The sequence below is a fragment of the Oreochromis aureus genome, linkage group 13 (assembly GCF_013358895.1).
Source record: "Oreochromis aureus strain Israel breed Guangdong linkage group 13, ZZ_aureus, whole genome shotgun sequence".
Lineage (NCBI taxonomy): Eukaryota > Metazoa > Chordata > Actinopteri > Cichliformes > Cichlidae > Oreochromis > Oreochromis aureus.
Genome location: NC_052954.1, coordinates 3398222 through 3413498, shown reverse-complemented (window position 1 = coordinate 3413498; position 15277 = coordinate 3398222). Strand labels below are relative to the sequence as shown.

Below are 15277 nucleotides of genomic sequence, written 5' to 3'. Positions count from 1 at the left end.
ACTTTGTTAATAATCATTGATGCCTGCTTTTTACGCAGTCTTCTTGCAAGTATTTTAGTTGCTTTAGGCCCTGATTCGTAATACGTTTGTTGCATAAACCTAGCCTTTTTTTCTACTTCTTCTTTTAGTAATTCATCAATTTGGTTTCTAATATCTGATATTTCTTCTAGAATTAGTGAATTTTTTGATTGTTTGTGCTCCTTCTCGAGACGATTAAGTTTTTCTGTTAAATTTTTATATAGAGCCAGTCGCACTTTTTTTTGTGCAGCTATTAGTTTTCCCCGTAAAACTGTCTTTAGTGCATCCCAAAGTATGATTGGGCTCACATCTCCAGTATCATTGTCTTCTATATACGTTTTAATGTCCTCTTTGATTTTCTTAACATATTCATCCCTATTTAGAATACCCAAATTAAGTCTCCATGCTGTATATATTTTCCTCTTATTAAGGCTGAGTTCTAGACTAATCAAACTGTGATCTGAAACATCGGCCACACCAATTTTGCATTCTGTAACATTATGAATTTCTTCAATACTAATTAGAAAATAATCAATTCTAGAATATGTAGCGTGAGGGACAGAGTAATGGGTGTAGGCCCTAGTTTGAGGGTTGCGTGTTCTCCATACATCAATCAATCCCACCTCCTGTAATATTGTGTTCATAAAATTTGTCAGGCGATGTTTACATGTTGCAACACTGGTTGTGTCGATGTTCCGATTTAACACAACATTGTAGTCCCCTGCGCATACCACCAGACCTTCAGATTCTTGTGTCACTACATTGAATAAATCTTTGAAATCACTTTTCTTACTTCCTGGTGGGGCATAGATATTGACCAGGGTAACTAGTTTATTTTCCAATTTCCCTTTAATTAATAAGTATCTACCTTCCTTATCAGACACCTCTCTGTGACATTCAAATTGGACAGAGTTTGCTATTAAAGTAGCTACTCCTCTTTTCTGACTTTGTCTATAAGAGTTATAATAAGTGTTTTTATAGCCAAATCTTTTCAATTTTTCATGTTCCTGTGGAGGCAGGTGTGTCTCCTGCAAGAATATTACCTGTGCCTTTTCCTTTTTGAGTTTTGCTACCACCTTACTTCTTTTGATTGGATTATTCAATCCATTCACATTTAGTGACACCAGTTTAATATTATGTAAAGACATAATCTGCACAATTGTGGGTCATAATTCTCCAGACAACAAAAAATTGTGGCCTTAACATTTGGCCAGCTACCATAAAACAATACAACGATGAAAAAAAAAAAGTAAACAAACCCTACAACACCCGACTTCCACATTGGGGTGAATACCTCCCACCCTGAGTCCCCGTTGGCAGGCTGAGGAGAAAGTCTCTTCACAGAGGGCCCCTCCTTGGCGGTGATACGTAATGTTTCACACATCCAAAAGTCCAACGACCTCTGGCAGAAATATTTAAGGTCACAGCGAAGTCTATTTATTTGTATTAAACTATTCAATGAGGCGCTCTTTTTGATCATCACTCTCACGCGTGAAAATAAATTGTCACTCTCAGGTAAAAAACAAAAACGGAATTGACAGTATCAGGTATGGGGAAAAAAAAAAAACTTGAATAGTCAGTAGTTTAAAACTCGTGGCTCTTAAACTTAAATATCTCGATGAAAGTGTAATCGATACCTTAAGTGACGTAGATGATATCCTCATCCCCTATGGAAGCAGCATATACTGTCCTCTTATCGTGTCGATTCACTGCCATAGTGTAGCTCGTGACAGACGCTCCATCTCCGGTCCCAAATCCATTGAATCTGCTCCTGGCAGCTGCACGGTGTATCCTCTCTTTCTCAACTCAAGCACAGCTTCCCGTGCGCTGCCGTAGGTGCATTCACCCGTATCCCAATGGATACGAATTTTATCGAGCGGTGTTTGGAATCTGACGCCTTTTTCTTTCAATGCCCTTTTGATGTTCCCGTATTCCCGACGCTTCTGGGCCACCTCTGTAGCATAGTCATGGTCAAACGATATATGCTGACCTTCGTACACGACTTTACCAGCCCAGGCTCTTTTTAAGATGTCCTCCTTGCGTATATATTCCTGGAAATTTATTATTATTGACCTGGGCGGCGCATTCTGACCCGGTTTTCCCGTCAAAGCTCTATGGGCTCGTTGTATCCGTAGGCTCATATCATGTGGCAATGAAAGGGCTTTTTTCAGTAATTCCTCCACAAACTGTGGCATCGAATCACCTTCTGCTCCTTCCGGGACTCCATAGAGTCGAATGTTATTCCTTCTGGATCGTCCTTCCAGATCTGTCATCTTTCTTCGTATGGATTTATAGTTTCCCATAACTTTGATTAAAGCGTCTTTCATGGCTGCGTTTAATGTCTCCGCTTCCGCGATTCGTGTCTCTGCTTCCATTAGCTTGCATTCAAGTGAGTTAGCTTTTTCGGTGTTTGCAGAAATGCTCTGGTAGACTTCTGCTTTCAGTGATGCCAATTCAGCTCTCACGTCTTGTCTCAGCTCCTCTCTCATTTTTTGCATATCTTGCTTACTTTCAGTACGAAATGTTTGCAGTTCCATCTTGATATCTTTTAGCATTGCGCTAACGCTCTCGGAGTCCCGTTGTTGATCAGCGTTATCCATTTCCTTATGTTCTTGGTATGCTGCTCGTTTTGTGTGACTTCTAGTCTTCGCACCCCCACTCATCCCAATCAGGATTGTTTATATTCTTGAATTTGGGGGGTTAATTGGAAGAGTTTGCTGCCAGGCACCCAACTACACGTCCATCTTGGTTGCTCGCTAAACCGGAAGTCCCCGGAAAAACCAGTCATTGGAGTTTTAATGATCTTGAGCAACGTTGCTGGTTGGATTAACAGTGATTAAACGATGTAGCAACACATTGAAATCAGTAAATCAGATCTTCCATGATGTTTAAACTTTTTTTTTTTCCTGTCAGATTCTGCAGATCTTGGTGAAAGCAGTTGTTGAGAACTTGACAGACAGCCAAGGTGAGCAGGCAGGAGCCCTCCAGTCCAAACTGAAGGAGCTCCTAGGTCGGGTCAGTTCTCGCCACAGCAGTGACGCTGAGATATGGCGACAGTATGCCCTGCTGTATGGTGATGGCCACAGCTCCAACCCAGAAAACAACGACAAGGTCGGTAACATGCACTCGCATGTTTTTCTTTGTTTGTTTGTTTGTGGGTTTTTTTTTTTTTTTTATTCTAACAAGTCTTGGATCTACCAGTTTCTACTATACAAAGGGTCGGACCGGCTCTTCATTCAAAGCTTGTGATTCCAAAGGGTTTGTTTCCTAACAGGTAATGCAGAAACTGGATTGAGGCACGCTTATTGCTGAAATTTCCAATTGTGAGCTCTCTTTTTTCTGATGTTGCTCTCCACTCATCTGCAGGAAACAACTTTATATACAAGTTCATTTTCATCTGGCAGTTGTTTATATAAAAAACCAAAGTGAGCATTAATAAAAACTAAATGCACTTAAATCAGTGGCATGCAGTGACTTTTACAGAAAGATAATCCCCAATACAAACATTTGTCATCATCTTAGATAAATTAGATCAAATTAAAACATACCATTTGTTTTTCTTTCTATTAATGTACGGTCTTTAGCTTACATTGTAAAACACCTTGAGGCAACTGTTGTTGTGATTTGGTGCTATATAAATAAATTGTATTGAATTGAATTTGTGCCTTTCAGCACTCTGCTTAGACATCTTCACCTTTCTGCACTCCTTCCTGACTAAAGAATTCTAAATTCTTATTCTTTAAATCGTAAGTCAATCGTTTAACCTTTTAAGGACCACAGATCTCTGGGGGAAAAAGGTTGTTGCTAAGCTTAGAAACACAGGCTAAATCTTGATTTTAAAAAATTATATTAATATATATTAATCAAAAACATCAGCTAAATGAAAAGGCTTGAGGATTGTGCGGCGTGGTTAAATGTCCATATCTAGGAGGGTTAAACTTATTTAATCAACTAAATAAATTGACATCACTAATCTGAAAGTGCTTATGCTAGTTGTTTTTCCATACCAAGTGTAGATTGTAGCTGATCTCAGAGCAGTGAAAGCACAGCCAACAGCAGCTTGTACATGCTGGTTTCATTTGAGTTTACCGTGAAAGACCAAAGATTTATCCAAAATAAGTATGTGCAAATCATTAGAAAAAAGCTGCTGGCCTCTCAGCTTGTCCAGATCCAGTGATTAACACAGTGAGATGAACACACCCATAAATGGAGACTGCCATGGTATGTATCAGTATGAAACAAGCCCAACTTTCAGCAACAATAGCCTGTTGTCCTTTACATTCTGCCACAAGATTGGGGTAATGTAAAGGATGGATGCAGACTGGTGTGGAGCTTTTTTTATTTTTATTTATACTTAAATTTATTTTATTTTACAAAATAAAATAATGCAAGGTTCCCTGTACTAACAGAATGACACTGACTCATGTAATATACGACATGAAAAACACATTTGAACATTAAGATAACATTTACAAACCTCATAAGCATATGGTGGAAGAATGTTACCATGATGGCCTCACAAGTCAAATCTGTAGTGTAATCCCTGTTGTTTAACTTTGCTGGTTGAATCATGTATTTAGTTGAGCCACACAAAGTGGCAATAGATGGCTTTGAAAAAACACCCATTTGTATGTTTGGCTATCTAATGATCTAGTGGATATTTGGCTAACAGAAGGTCTCTTATAAATTCCTTGAGTACTCCTCGTGAATCACCATCAATTATTCACTCTTTTGTTACTTTTGGTTTCCAACAGTCTCCTTGTTTGGAAATTTTTTTAAAAAAGTCAAGGGTAAAAGTGGGGGCTGCATTTGACTACCAGAAAGGTACTGCAGCTTCTGTTTTGTTTTGTTCTGTTTTGTTTTGTTTTGTTTTTCTAGGCGCTGCAGTTCCTGTCCAAGGCCCATCGCTGTGAGGTTCAGGGAGGCGGTTGGGAGAAAGAACCTGCTCTCTTCAAGGAGGTGATCAAACAAGCTGTCCACATGGGAGAAGGTTAGCTCACCACCCAGCTCTGTATGCCCTCATAGCCACTTCTTAGAGGAACAGAGAAGATGAAAGGATGGCGATGAGATGGAAAAGCGATATCTCTGATTACAGTTTAGATGATAATCTCCTCAAACCTTTGATGTTTTCATTACAGTAAGACAGATTCATAGGGTTAAACACTGGAGAGAGGCAATCAGAAGTGACTTTGAAAATAATAATGATGCTGTGAGGTATTAAATGTGTTTGCATTCTCCATCAGTTTATCCCTCTTCCCTCAACTAATTTTAGCCATGTTCTTGGGTGTGATGTTTGGGTTCTTTAAAACACAATTCAAATCCCTTCACTTTTAAATACTTTAAATACTTTTAAATACTTGTGTGTTAGATTTGATTGTCAGTGAATAAGACTGGATTTTTGTACATAAGACTACATTAGTTTAGTTAATATTTTTATTCAATACAATAATAATAATAATAATGATCAGTGCCTCATGCTACATATAGTCTGTGTTTTTTTGGTATGCTGTCTGTGATGCAGCATTATAGAGGTACTTCTGATCATCTGATTCTACCAGGATCACAGTACCATCTGCTCACCTGCAAGCTCTCTTCAAACCAATGTTCAAACCAAAATTCTCCCATATCACCCCTGTGTTAAAATCCTTGCACGGGCTTCCGGTTGAGTATAGATATCAGTTTAAAATGCTCACTTTCTGTTCATGTCCCTACAAGGTGAGGCCCCCATTTAAATCACTGAGCTTCTCCAACCGTATTCTCCAAACCGGATCCTTAGATCCACTGATATTGGTCTTCTAACCATTCCATGCTTTTATTCCCATGTGAAGCACTTTGAAATAACTTCCTGTTTTAAAAAGTGCTATATAAATAAATTTTACTTACTTACTTACAATGTTTTATTATCTGAAAGAGGAACCCTTACATCCTCTAAGATAAAAACAACAAATGAATTATTCTAAATACCAAAAAGATAAATTATATATCCAGTGCATCTGGAAAGTATCCACAACACTTGTTCCACATTTTGTCATTTTTTCAAAATGGAAATAAATTGTCCCTGTGTGTTAGCCCTGCGACAGACTGGCGACCTGTCCAGGGTGTACCCCGCCTCTCGCCCTATGACAGCTGGGATAGGCTCCAGCGCCCCCCGCGACCCTGAAAAGGATAAGCGGAAGCGAATGGATGGATGGATGGAAATAAATTCAATTTTAATTCACGTACACAATATTGCAGAATTGGTGACTTTTTACTTAGAGTGCTTTTAGTTTTTGGGGTGCTGTGCAGCTTTTCAGCTCAATGACCTCCTGATATAGGGAGAGCCTGATCAGACCCAGCTGCCCTGCTAGGCTTCCTGGCACTGCCCCACCCGGCCACGAGTGAACTCTTTGGCTTAAATGAAAGTGTCCTGTCTCAAGGAAACTGGGCACCGCTCATCTGCTCAATACCATCGCTGGTACACATCCACATGCTGTGGGGATGTGAGATCAAGGGAAAAATGAATGCAGTCATGTACAGAGAGCCTTGATGATAAGCTGCTCCAGAGTGCTCACTAGGCCGGACTTGGCCGTAGGTTTATATGCCAAGAGCACGCAGCCATGATAACAGTGGATTGGCTTCAGGACCACTCTGAACATTTCTTGAGTGGCCCAGCCAGAGTCCAGACCCGAGTGATCATATCTGGAGCGATCTGAAAATGGCTGTGCAATGACGCTCTGCATCTAACCTAATGCAGCTCGAGAGGTTCTGCAAAGAAGAATGGAAGAACCTGTTCAAAAATAGTTAGACTTGAGGCTTTAACATGCAACATTTGGAGTTAGGCTGTGTAGCTTCTGCTTAAACACAAAAACATCTGGTTAATAAAACTCTTGATCACCTCCCTTACACGACAAAACGACAAACAAGTAAAGTGCTGTGAATACTCTTGTGATGTATTGGGATTAAGTAAGCGTTCAGGGTCACCTGATCCATTCCTACCAATAAGCTTTAAAAAAATGTAAGCGCCCAGTTTGTCTCCCAAATACAAACCGGGTGCCGGTTCCACAGAGGAACTTGAAGCCTCTGCCTCCCATTCTACTGTTAACCCTAGAACACTGTCAGATGATTTTCACCCACGTGAAACTGATAGTGTTACAAAACTCCACATTAATGTAGTTTTTTGCTCTCACAAGTAAACTGAGAGTAAAGTGTTGTATTGAGGTGATATGGTAGTATGAGATCTAAGTAAGATGGGGCCCGTTACTTCATGTAGTATTGGCAGTTGGGCATGGAGGACCAGATCTTTGGCACAAGCTTCTCTTTTCGGTCAGCTGCTCTCGAGGCATTTAGTGCGTTGGACGTATTACCTGTTCTTTGGGATTGGTACCTAATCTCACAGTGTGGACATGATGGTATCTCCCCCCGACCTGATTTAAAATGTGTGAAATTACATTGGGATTTTTTTTGTCAATGCAACACTAGAAGCTGTAACTAGAAGTCAATGGTGTAAAAAATTAAAATTTCAAGGAAAAACCCCTGGAATTGGCTAGCATAAATTCTTATAGTGTCCACTGATGGAAAAGGGGTGGAACAATTACTGTTAAATGAAAGCGTCCAAACTGAACAACTGAACAACAGCAGCTTTAATCAGGGAGGTGATCAAGAGTTTTATCAACCAGACGTTTTTGTGTTTAAGCAGAAGCTATACAGCCTAAGTCCAAGTACACTAATAGTGTTTGAGTACAGAAATTAACTTCTGGGATACTTAAAAATTACAAAACATTTTGGGAAAGCTACAAACATCAGCCACACTTGAATCTTGGATTCCCTCCATCCATCTTCTTCCACTATCCGGGGCCAGGTCGCAGTTCTGCTCTGAGCCCCTAACTCCTCACCCTATCTCTAAGGGAGAGGCCAGCCACCCTTCGGACAAAGCCCATTTCCACTGCTTGTATCCGCGATCTCGTTCTATCAGTCACAGCTCGTGGGCATATGTGAGGGTAGGGATGTAGATCGACCAGTAAATTGAGATCTTCGCTTTTACACTCGGCGCTCTCTTCCCCACAATGAACTGGTACAACATCCGCATCACTGCAGCCGCAGCACCAATTCGTCTGTTCATCTCCCGCTCTCTTCTCCCGTCACTCGTCAACAAGACCCCAAGACATTTAAACTCCTCCACTTGGGGCAGGAACTCGTCTCTGACCCAGAATGGGGAATCCACCCTTTTCCGGCTATGGAGCATGGCGTCAGATTTGGAGGTGCTGATTCTCATTCCCACCACTAGGATTCCCCAAAGTACTAAAAAGTTAAGAGATTGTATTTGTTGACAAATGAGGCAAAACTAAGGAATATATTAGTATAGTATTTTGATTATGTTTTCAGACCAAACACAAAGCCAAGTTCTCACACAGTTGATTAAATACAAACTCTATGAAATACTCCAATAGAGGTAAACATTCGCCAGAAAGTGAGCTTGACACTGTTATACAGTAGAAATGCCCTGAAATCAATCTGAAATGGAGAATAACTCAAGTGTCGCCATCTGTATGATTAGATTTTGCTTTTGTTTAAAGACAGAAGAATAAAGCTCCCTTTATTCTTGGGCTTGGAGAAAAGATAGCATAATAGTACTTCCTGGTGAGTTTAGAAAATGTGTTGCTGTTACTTGATTACAAGTCTTGGTTGAAACTTCTTCTAATCCCTTTAATCCCTAATCCCCTCCATGTTGAGGGCATACTTGTGGGTTGCAAAATGGTCCAAACACACTCCAGTGATACAGCTCACACAAGCAATGAAATAGAACACTTTTGAGGGTTTTGGAAGACACCTTTTGGATTCCCATCTTGGATATTTGTGCTTGTGCATGGTGATCCCAAAGAATTAACTGCTATGGTAATAAATCTGATTTCTGACTTTCTAAATGCTACGTCTATGCTTGGATGCAGAAGCTTTTCCCTGCATTCTCTAAGTCTCTCTTTCTCTGTATCACAGTGGCACTCAGTTGCAGTGTGAAGAAGAGTAATCCAACAGAAGCTCTTCAGATACTGTCCTCTACACGCCTCAGTCTCAGGAGTCTGGCCACCAAAGCCAAGGTAACATTAAGAGACCCCCACTTAGCATGAAGCAGATATCTGCCTCACTTTATAGACAGTTTTTCGGATCAGGAACTAGGAGGAGGATTGAGGTTAGCCTGTCCTACTGTGTGTGTTCGTACTGTAGAAATTGCTCCTTTAAGGACCTCTTTCAGTGATGTTTTCTGGTAGTTCCTACTGCTTGTCAGTACTTCTGAAAATTAAAACACTAAACCTTGTTTGCACCTATTTTGTATTTCCCTTTGTTTACAGATATTTAATGTATATTGTATACCAATATTAGACGCTGATATTAAAACAGAAGTAAATTTTCATACCATCCATATAAGTAAAAGCTCAGGTTTCAGAGTGTTATGGCCACTGATTCATTTTCTTTCTGCTCTTGGCTCTCCATGATGTTAGTAAGAATGGGCATTCTTATAAGCTCATTCAAGGTGTACAGCTTTGGCTATGAGCAAGAAAGCCACACCTTCCTGCCTCAGTTCACCAGGGGCAGCCAATCAGAAGAAAAGTTGGCTTGTTTAGGTTATAGCCTCACCCTGTAGCAGATGGGATAGGCTCGCGTGTCTCTTGGCTTGATAACAATAAGGTGTCCAGAACCTCTTTAGCTCGTGGTCTTCACTCAGTAAGTGACGATGGCAGCACATGCTCATGCAGATGTTGTCAGCATGCAGCCTGACACAAAGTCTTTACCAGGTTGTGACACCATTCAAATCATCTGTTCTGTCTGAACAAACTCATCCAGGAGGCGATCAAGACAAATGTCAGACGTGAAGATTTATAGACATAGGCGTTTGGGTTGTTAAGTCATTCTTCTCAGTGGTATAAGTTAACATTAATTACTTTATAATCGACTCTTCCATTGTATACGTCTTCCAGCAAATGCACACAGACGTGGCCACAGGAAAGATCCATGCTGAGCTGCAGGACGGCGCTTCTGCTCTGGAGCAAGTCATCACCGAGCTGCAGGATCTGAGTGGGAAGCTGCGTAACCAGTCACAGTGACCATCCATATCTAATATGGCCCTTTTGTGGCAAAAGATAGAGCCTTTGGTTCTCCGGGGTCCTCAGTAAGACTCAGTAATAAAGACCTAAACAGGCTCTACACCTGCAGTTATCATCACAGTGTATTACTGAACCTGTTAAATAAAGAAAGGCAAAGGACTGAATTTGTAATCCTATTTTTATACCTTTATGTCCACTTTGAAATGTAAACACTGACTGGATGGCATCTTAAAATACAATGTTAAAAATTTGAATGCTTGCTTTGATTTTTTTTTTTTTTTTTTTTTTTTGTAAATGAAGTGATAAAATCACCTTTATCTGTGATAAACAAAGTGATCAGTTGACAGATTTTGAAGCTGCATTCATACAGAATAAGTTGAGCAGCAGCAGAAGGCTCTCAGGGACAGGATCCAGCTTTAGGTCATCTGTATCTGTAAATATTTAGATCCCTCTCTCATCCACTGTACAGACAAGTGTAAATGTAGTAAAAATAGACCTAAAGTGTAATAATGTGATTGGTACAGTAGGTTACTGCACCCATTGTGGCAATTTCTGCAGAACAGAACATGAAGAAAAATCGAGCCGCTATTCCAACTTCTTTGTCTGACATATTTCAAGATGCATACTCTAAAAAGCTTAAATCTATGCTCTTTCTTTTGTTATAACTATTCAGTTCAATTTTATTTTATTTATACCACCTATTTGCAAGCACTTTAACGACAGTGGGAACAAAAAACTCCCTTTTAACGGGAAGAAAACTCCAGCAAAACCAGCCTCAGGGATGGATGGCCATCTACTGCAACCAGTTTGGGTGAGGGGAGGAAGACAGGACAAAGACATGGTGTGGAAGAGAGCCAGAGATTAATAACAAGTAATGATTCAGTGCAGAGAGGTCTATTAACACATAGTGAGTGAGAAAGGTGACTGATCCCCCAGCAGCTTATACCTATTGCAGCATAACTAAGGAAGGATTCAGGGTCACCTGATCCAGCCCTACCTCATCTGAAGTAAGCCCGCAGTCCGAGAGGGAAGTGCACTAATGGGTTGATATGGTACTATAGGGTCGTTAAGATAAGATGGGGGCTGATCATTAAAGACCTTGTATGTGAGGAGCAGGATTTTGAATAAATGAAGGGAAGCCAGTATAGCTCTAGTCATGCTAATAGAATTTTATAGTCAACTAGGAAATAGTACTAATGTTAACCAGCCTGGAATAAACAAACAAATGTATTGGTGTTTGTCTTGTCTTTCCCATTCAGCCAATAATACATGTATTTATCCAAATAGTTGCTACGACTAGATTTGTATGAGATAGTGGTGTGCTATTCTATAAACTAACACTAGGTTAACAACTTGCATACATAGACTTTACATGCTAATTGGTAAATGGAAAATAGACTGGTTATATAGCGCTTTTCTACTCTACCTGAGCACTCAAAGCGCTTTATACAACAGTAACTAACAGACTAGTAAAGTCCTGTAAATGTACACATCAAAGCTTGAGCAGAGACCTCTTGCACATTCTACAGAGTCAAATTATTTGCTGTATAATTACATTAAAAAATGATCCAAAAGGCACAACAGTACAGCGAGTCATATTAAGAAAGGCGAGGCTGCTATTAAGGTGCTTATGTCAGCAACAAGGTGATAGTTACATAAATGGCAGCAATTAAAAAACGTCCAAGCAGAATGTTTTATTAAACTGGAGTTGTTTTAATATTGTAGCTGTAGTGTAAGTTCTTTCCAGAATAAATCAAAATGATTGGCTTTCTTCGTCCTTCATGAATATTTAAATGAAATTGATTCCTAACACCAAGTCTTATCTCTTAAAGAATTGGTTGTATAAAGACAAATTGTATACTAGGGAAACAGACTTACCTTTCTCCTGAATCTCTTAACTACCCGAGTTTAGTACTCAGCTCCCAAACACCACCTCCACCCATTGTGTTCTAAGACATAAAAAGGCTATTAAAAACCATGAGCCACGCTATTATGCTCTGCGAGATCATTTCCCAACTCATCCGACATGGTGAGCACACACACACACACGCATCCCATTTCCCTGCAGTTCACACAGGGAGGAGACCACAATTTGTTTCCTCAACTGGAAGGAAAATTACCTTGACATTGCTCAAGGTTTTATCTCCCTTCTTTTTTCACTGTATTGGAGCTTGTGTTTTATTTTTCTCTGCCCATTTGTCACAAGAGCCAGAATCTCTGTTTTGAAAGTATTACCTATGGTAGCACAGCGATAAGGACTGAAAGGACTTGTTTAAAGACAGGGATACATGAATGCTGTTTATGCAGCCTCTGGAAATATGTAAATGGATGATCTCACATGAGGGAGTGGAGCGCCTTGACAATGTAAAATGTTGATGATTGCTCTTTGACAGTTGCTTTCATGGTAAATTCTCTGAGCTAATACTCATGTTGGAATCCACATTTCCAGCCTCACTCCAGTTATGAAATAAAAACGGCAAGAAGAGATGACCTATTTTAGGCTCTGGATCATCATTCATCACCACATTATATCACACCCACAGGATCTCTCAGCACTGGTGACTAATCTTCCTAATATGATTGTAAATTTACCCAATGCTATTATTAGATAAAGTCCACAAGAGTGATTTGCTGCTGTTCTGTCATCACCCAGAGGACAGCTTTGATAAAAGAAAACACAAGTTTGATTGTTTTGTGCCAGACTTGCACTCCCAGAATTCCTGGTATTTCTCAGCAGGGGCTGCAAAGCTGATGTCACCATTCACAAAACTCCCATTACCTCACACTTTAGTTCATGCGGCAGGGACATTATTTCAGTTTGCACAGATTCCCATGTTGGAGTTGACACGTCCATAAATGTCTTGATCAGTCATCATTAATGATCCAGGTAAGGAAATCCTAGAAAGATGATTCTGTTCATCTGTACGTAGAGTCAGCTGTTGGTTTCATTAAACCAAATATGACCTGGATTCTTAGCCATTCGAGAAAATCTCTTCTCAGAAGAAGCAACAACAAAAACTGTCACTTGCACTTGGAAAAAAAAAAATGTTTACAGCATCCCGGAAGGTATTGTTTTCTTGAAATCATGTAAATCAACTGGTTCTTATATGGTGTTTTTCTACTAAATATTAAATTGCAGTTTGATCCAGTGTAGTGATATTATTGTCCTGTGTCTTTTGTATCATTTTTAATAAGTCAGAAAAGTTCTTTGTACAGAACCCTTCATTCAAGCTAGTGCATTTCAAATTGCTTCACTAATGATTAAACAACCCGATAACTGAAAAGAAGATGTTTAGAAACTATGTTTAAAAAAGCAATACATTCATAAATTCAAAGCAATATAAAGTAGATAAAATTAATAGAATTAAATAGTTCAGGAAAAACTAAACAGGATGCAGGTGGACCCCTACCTGGTCGCCTGGATCTCAAACTACCTCACCGACAGACCACGGTATGTCAGGCTGAAGGACATCACGTCTGACACTGTGGTCAGCAGCAGAGGAGCAGCACAGGGAACTGTGCTGTCCCCTCTTCTCTTCACCCTGTACACCTCTGACTTCTGCTACAACTCTGAATTATGCCATATTCAGAAGTTTGCAGATGACACAGCCATCATGGGGTGTATCTGGGATGATCAGGAAGAGGAGTACAGAAGTCTGGTGAGGAACTTTGTCACATGGAGTCACACAAACCACCTGCAACTCAACACCTCAAAGACCAAGGAACTGGTTGTGGACTTTGGGAGGTCCAGAGCAGGTCCACTGCCGGTTCAGATAGAGGGAGAGGAGGTGGAGGTGGTCAACACATACAAGTACCTCGGGCTCTGGGTGGACAACAAACTGGACTGGTCATGCGACACGCAGCACCTGTATAAAAAAGGACAAAACCGACTGTACTTCCTCAGGAGGCTGAGGTCTTTTAACATCTGCAGGAAGCTCCTGAGGATGTTTTATCAGTCAGTGGTTGCTGGAGTACTTTAAAATGCTGTGGTGTGCTGGGGGAGCAGCACAGCAAAGGACGACTCATCCAGGCTGGAAAAACTGATCAGGAAGGCTGGCTCTGTGGTCGGCATGAAGCTGGACACTCTGGTGACAGTGGCAGAGAAAAGGACACTAAAGAAATTGCTGGACAATACTGGGCATCCTCTGCACACGGCCATAAACAACCAGAGGAGTCTGTTCAGTGACAGGTTTCTTCTCCCAAAGTCAAGAACCAACAGACGTAAAAACTCCTTTGTCCCACACGCCATCAAACTGTTTAACTCCTCTCTGGAGGGGAGAGGGAGGGGGGGACAACTAAGCTGTAGTGCCTTTTCACCGTGCAATACTTTTTGTTAATATCCAACGGTGCAATAGACTCACAATACTTGAAATGTGCAATTCCCTTGTATTCTTATTCCTATTTTTTCTATTTATCCCTTTTGTACACTCTGTATATGTGTATATATGGTATATTTCTGCTCACATTCTGTAACTTCTGTCGGTGCTGTGCTATTGGAAACCGAATTTCCCGGAGGAACTGTGGAGATTCAGAAATTCTTTTATTGCTGCCATATAACCTGCATTATTATAATTGCATTAATAACATGTTTTACAGCATTATTTGATTAGGAATATTTCTTACAGGGTTCATATTGCATTGAAGATGTTTGTCATCACATTGACCTTTTCTATTTACAAGCTTAGTTATGATTATTTTATACACATTGCATATCTGTGCTGATTTGGAGTTGATGTTTCATCCAAAAGGGTCTTAAGTTTCACTGTAGAACATAGAAGGTTGACTGCATGCATGCTTACAATACACATAAATTTAGTGACAGGCCTGAGCGAAGGCCCAAATGTCTTCTGCTTCTTTTTGTAACCTGTTGCCCTTTAGTCTACTTGGTGACTGATGACCAGAGTTAGTGACCAGCCTCAGAGACCCTGGGGGCTTGAAGTTTATTGCCTTATTTGGTAGGTGTTATAGAAAAGAGAATAAAATTATTTGAGTGCGTTTCCTTGTCTTAAAAGAAAAAAAAAAAAAAAGGATCCTGCACAGTGAATGGAGGAAAGGTTCCCCTATCATACTTTTGATTCAAGCACATTAACTGCTTTTACTTTCTTGATCCAGCTGACACCGGTAATTCAGGGGGAGCCAGGACAGGTGGAGGTAGAGGTTTTTGTGAAGTGTGAGACACCAGA

The 15277-nt window shown here is 40.3% G+C and overlaps 1 protein-coding gene across 2 annotated transcripts in view; it reads left to right on the top strand.

Moving 5' to 3' along the window:
* ttc27 (tetratricopeptide repeat domain 27) overlaps positions 1 to 11324 on the top strand; it is a 203219-nt gene extending 191895 nt beyond the window's left edge. For both annotated transcript variants that reach the window (XM_039621581.1, XM_039621580.1), the window contains 4 exons: positions 2932 to 3129; positions 4897 to 5008; positions 8989 to 9089; positions 9969 to 11324. In XM_039621581.1, the coding sequence (XP_039477515.1) occupies positions 2932 to 3129; positions 4897 to 5008; positions 8989 to 9089; positions 9969 to 10094 (537 nt within the window). In that variant the 3' untranslated portion in view covers positions 10095 to 11324. The remainder of the gene's footprint in view (positions 1 to 2931; positions 3130 to 4896; positions 5009 to 8988; positions 9090 to 9968) is intronic.
* The last annotated feature ends 3953 nt before the right edge of the window (positions 11325 to 15277 follow it).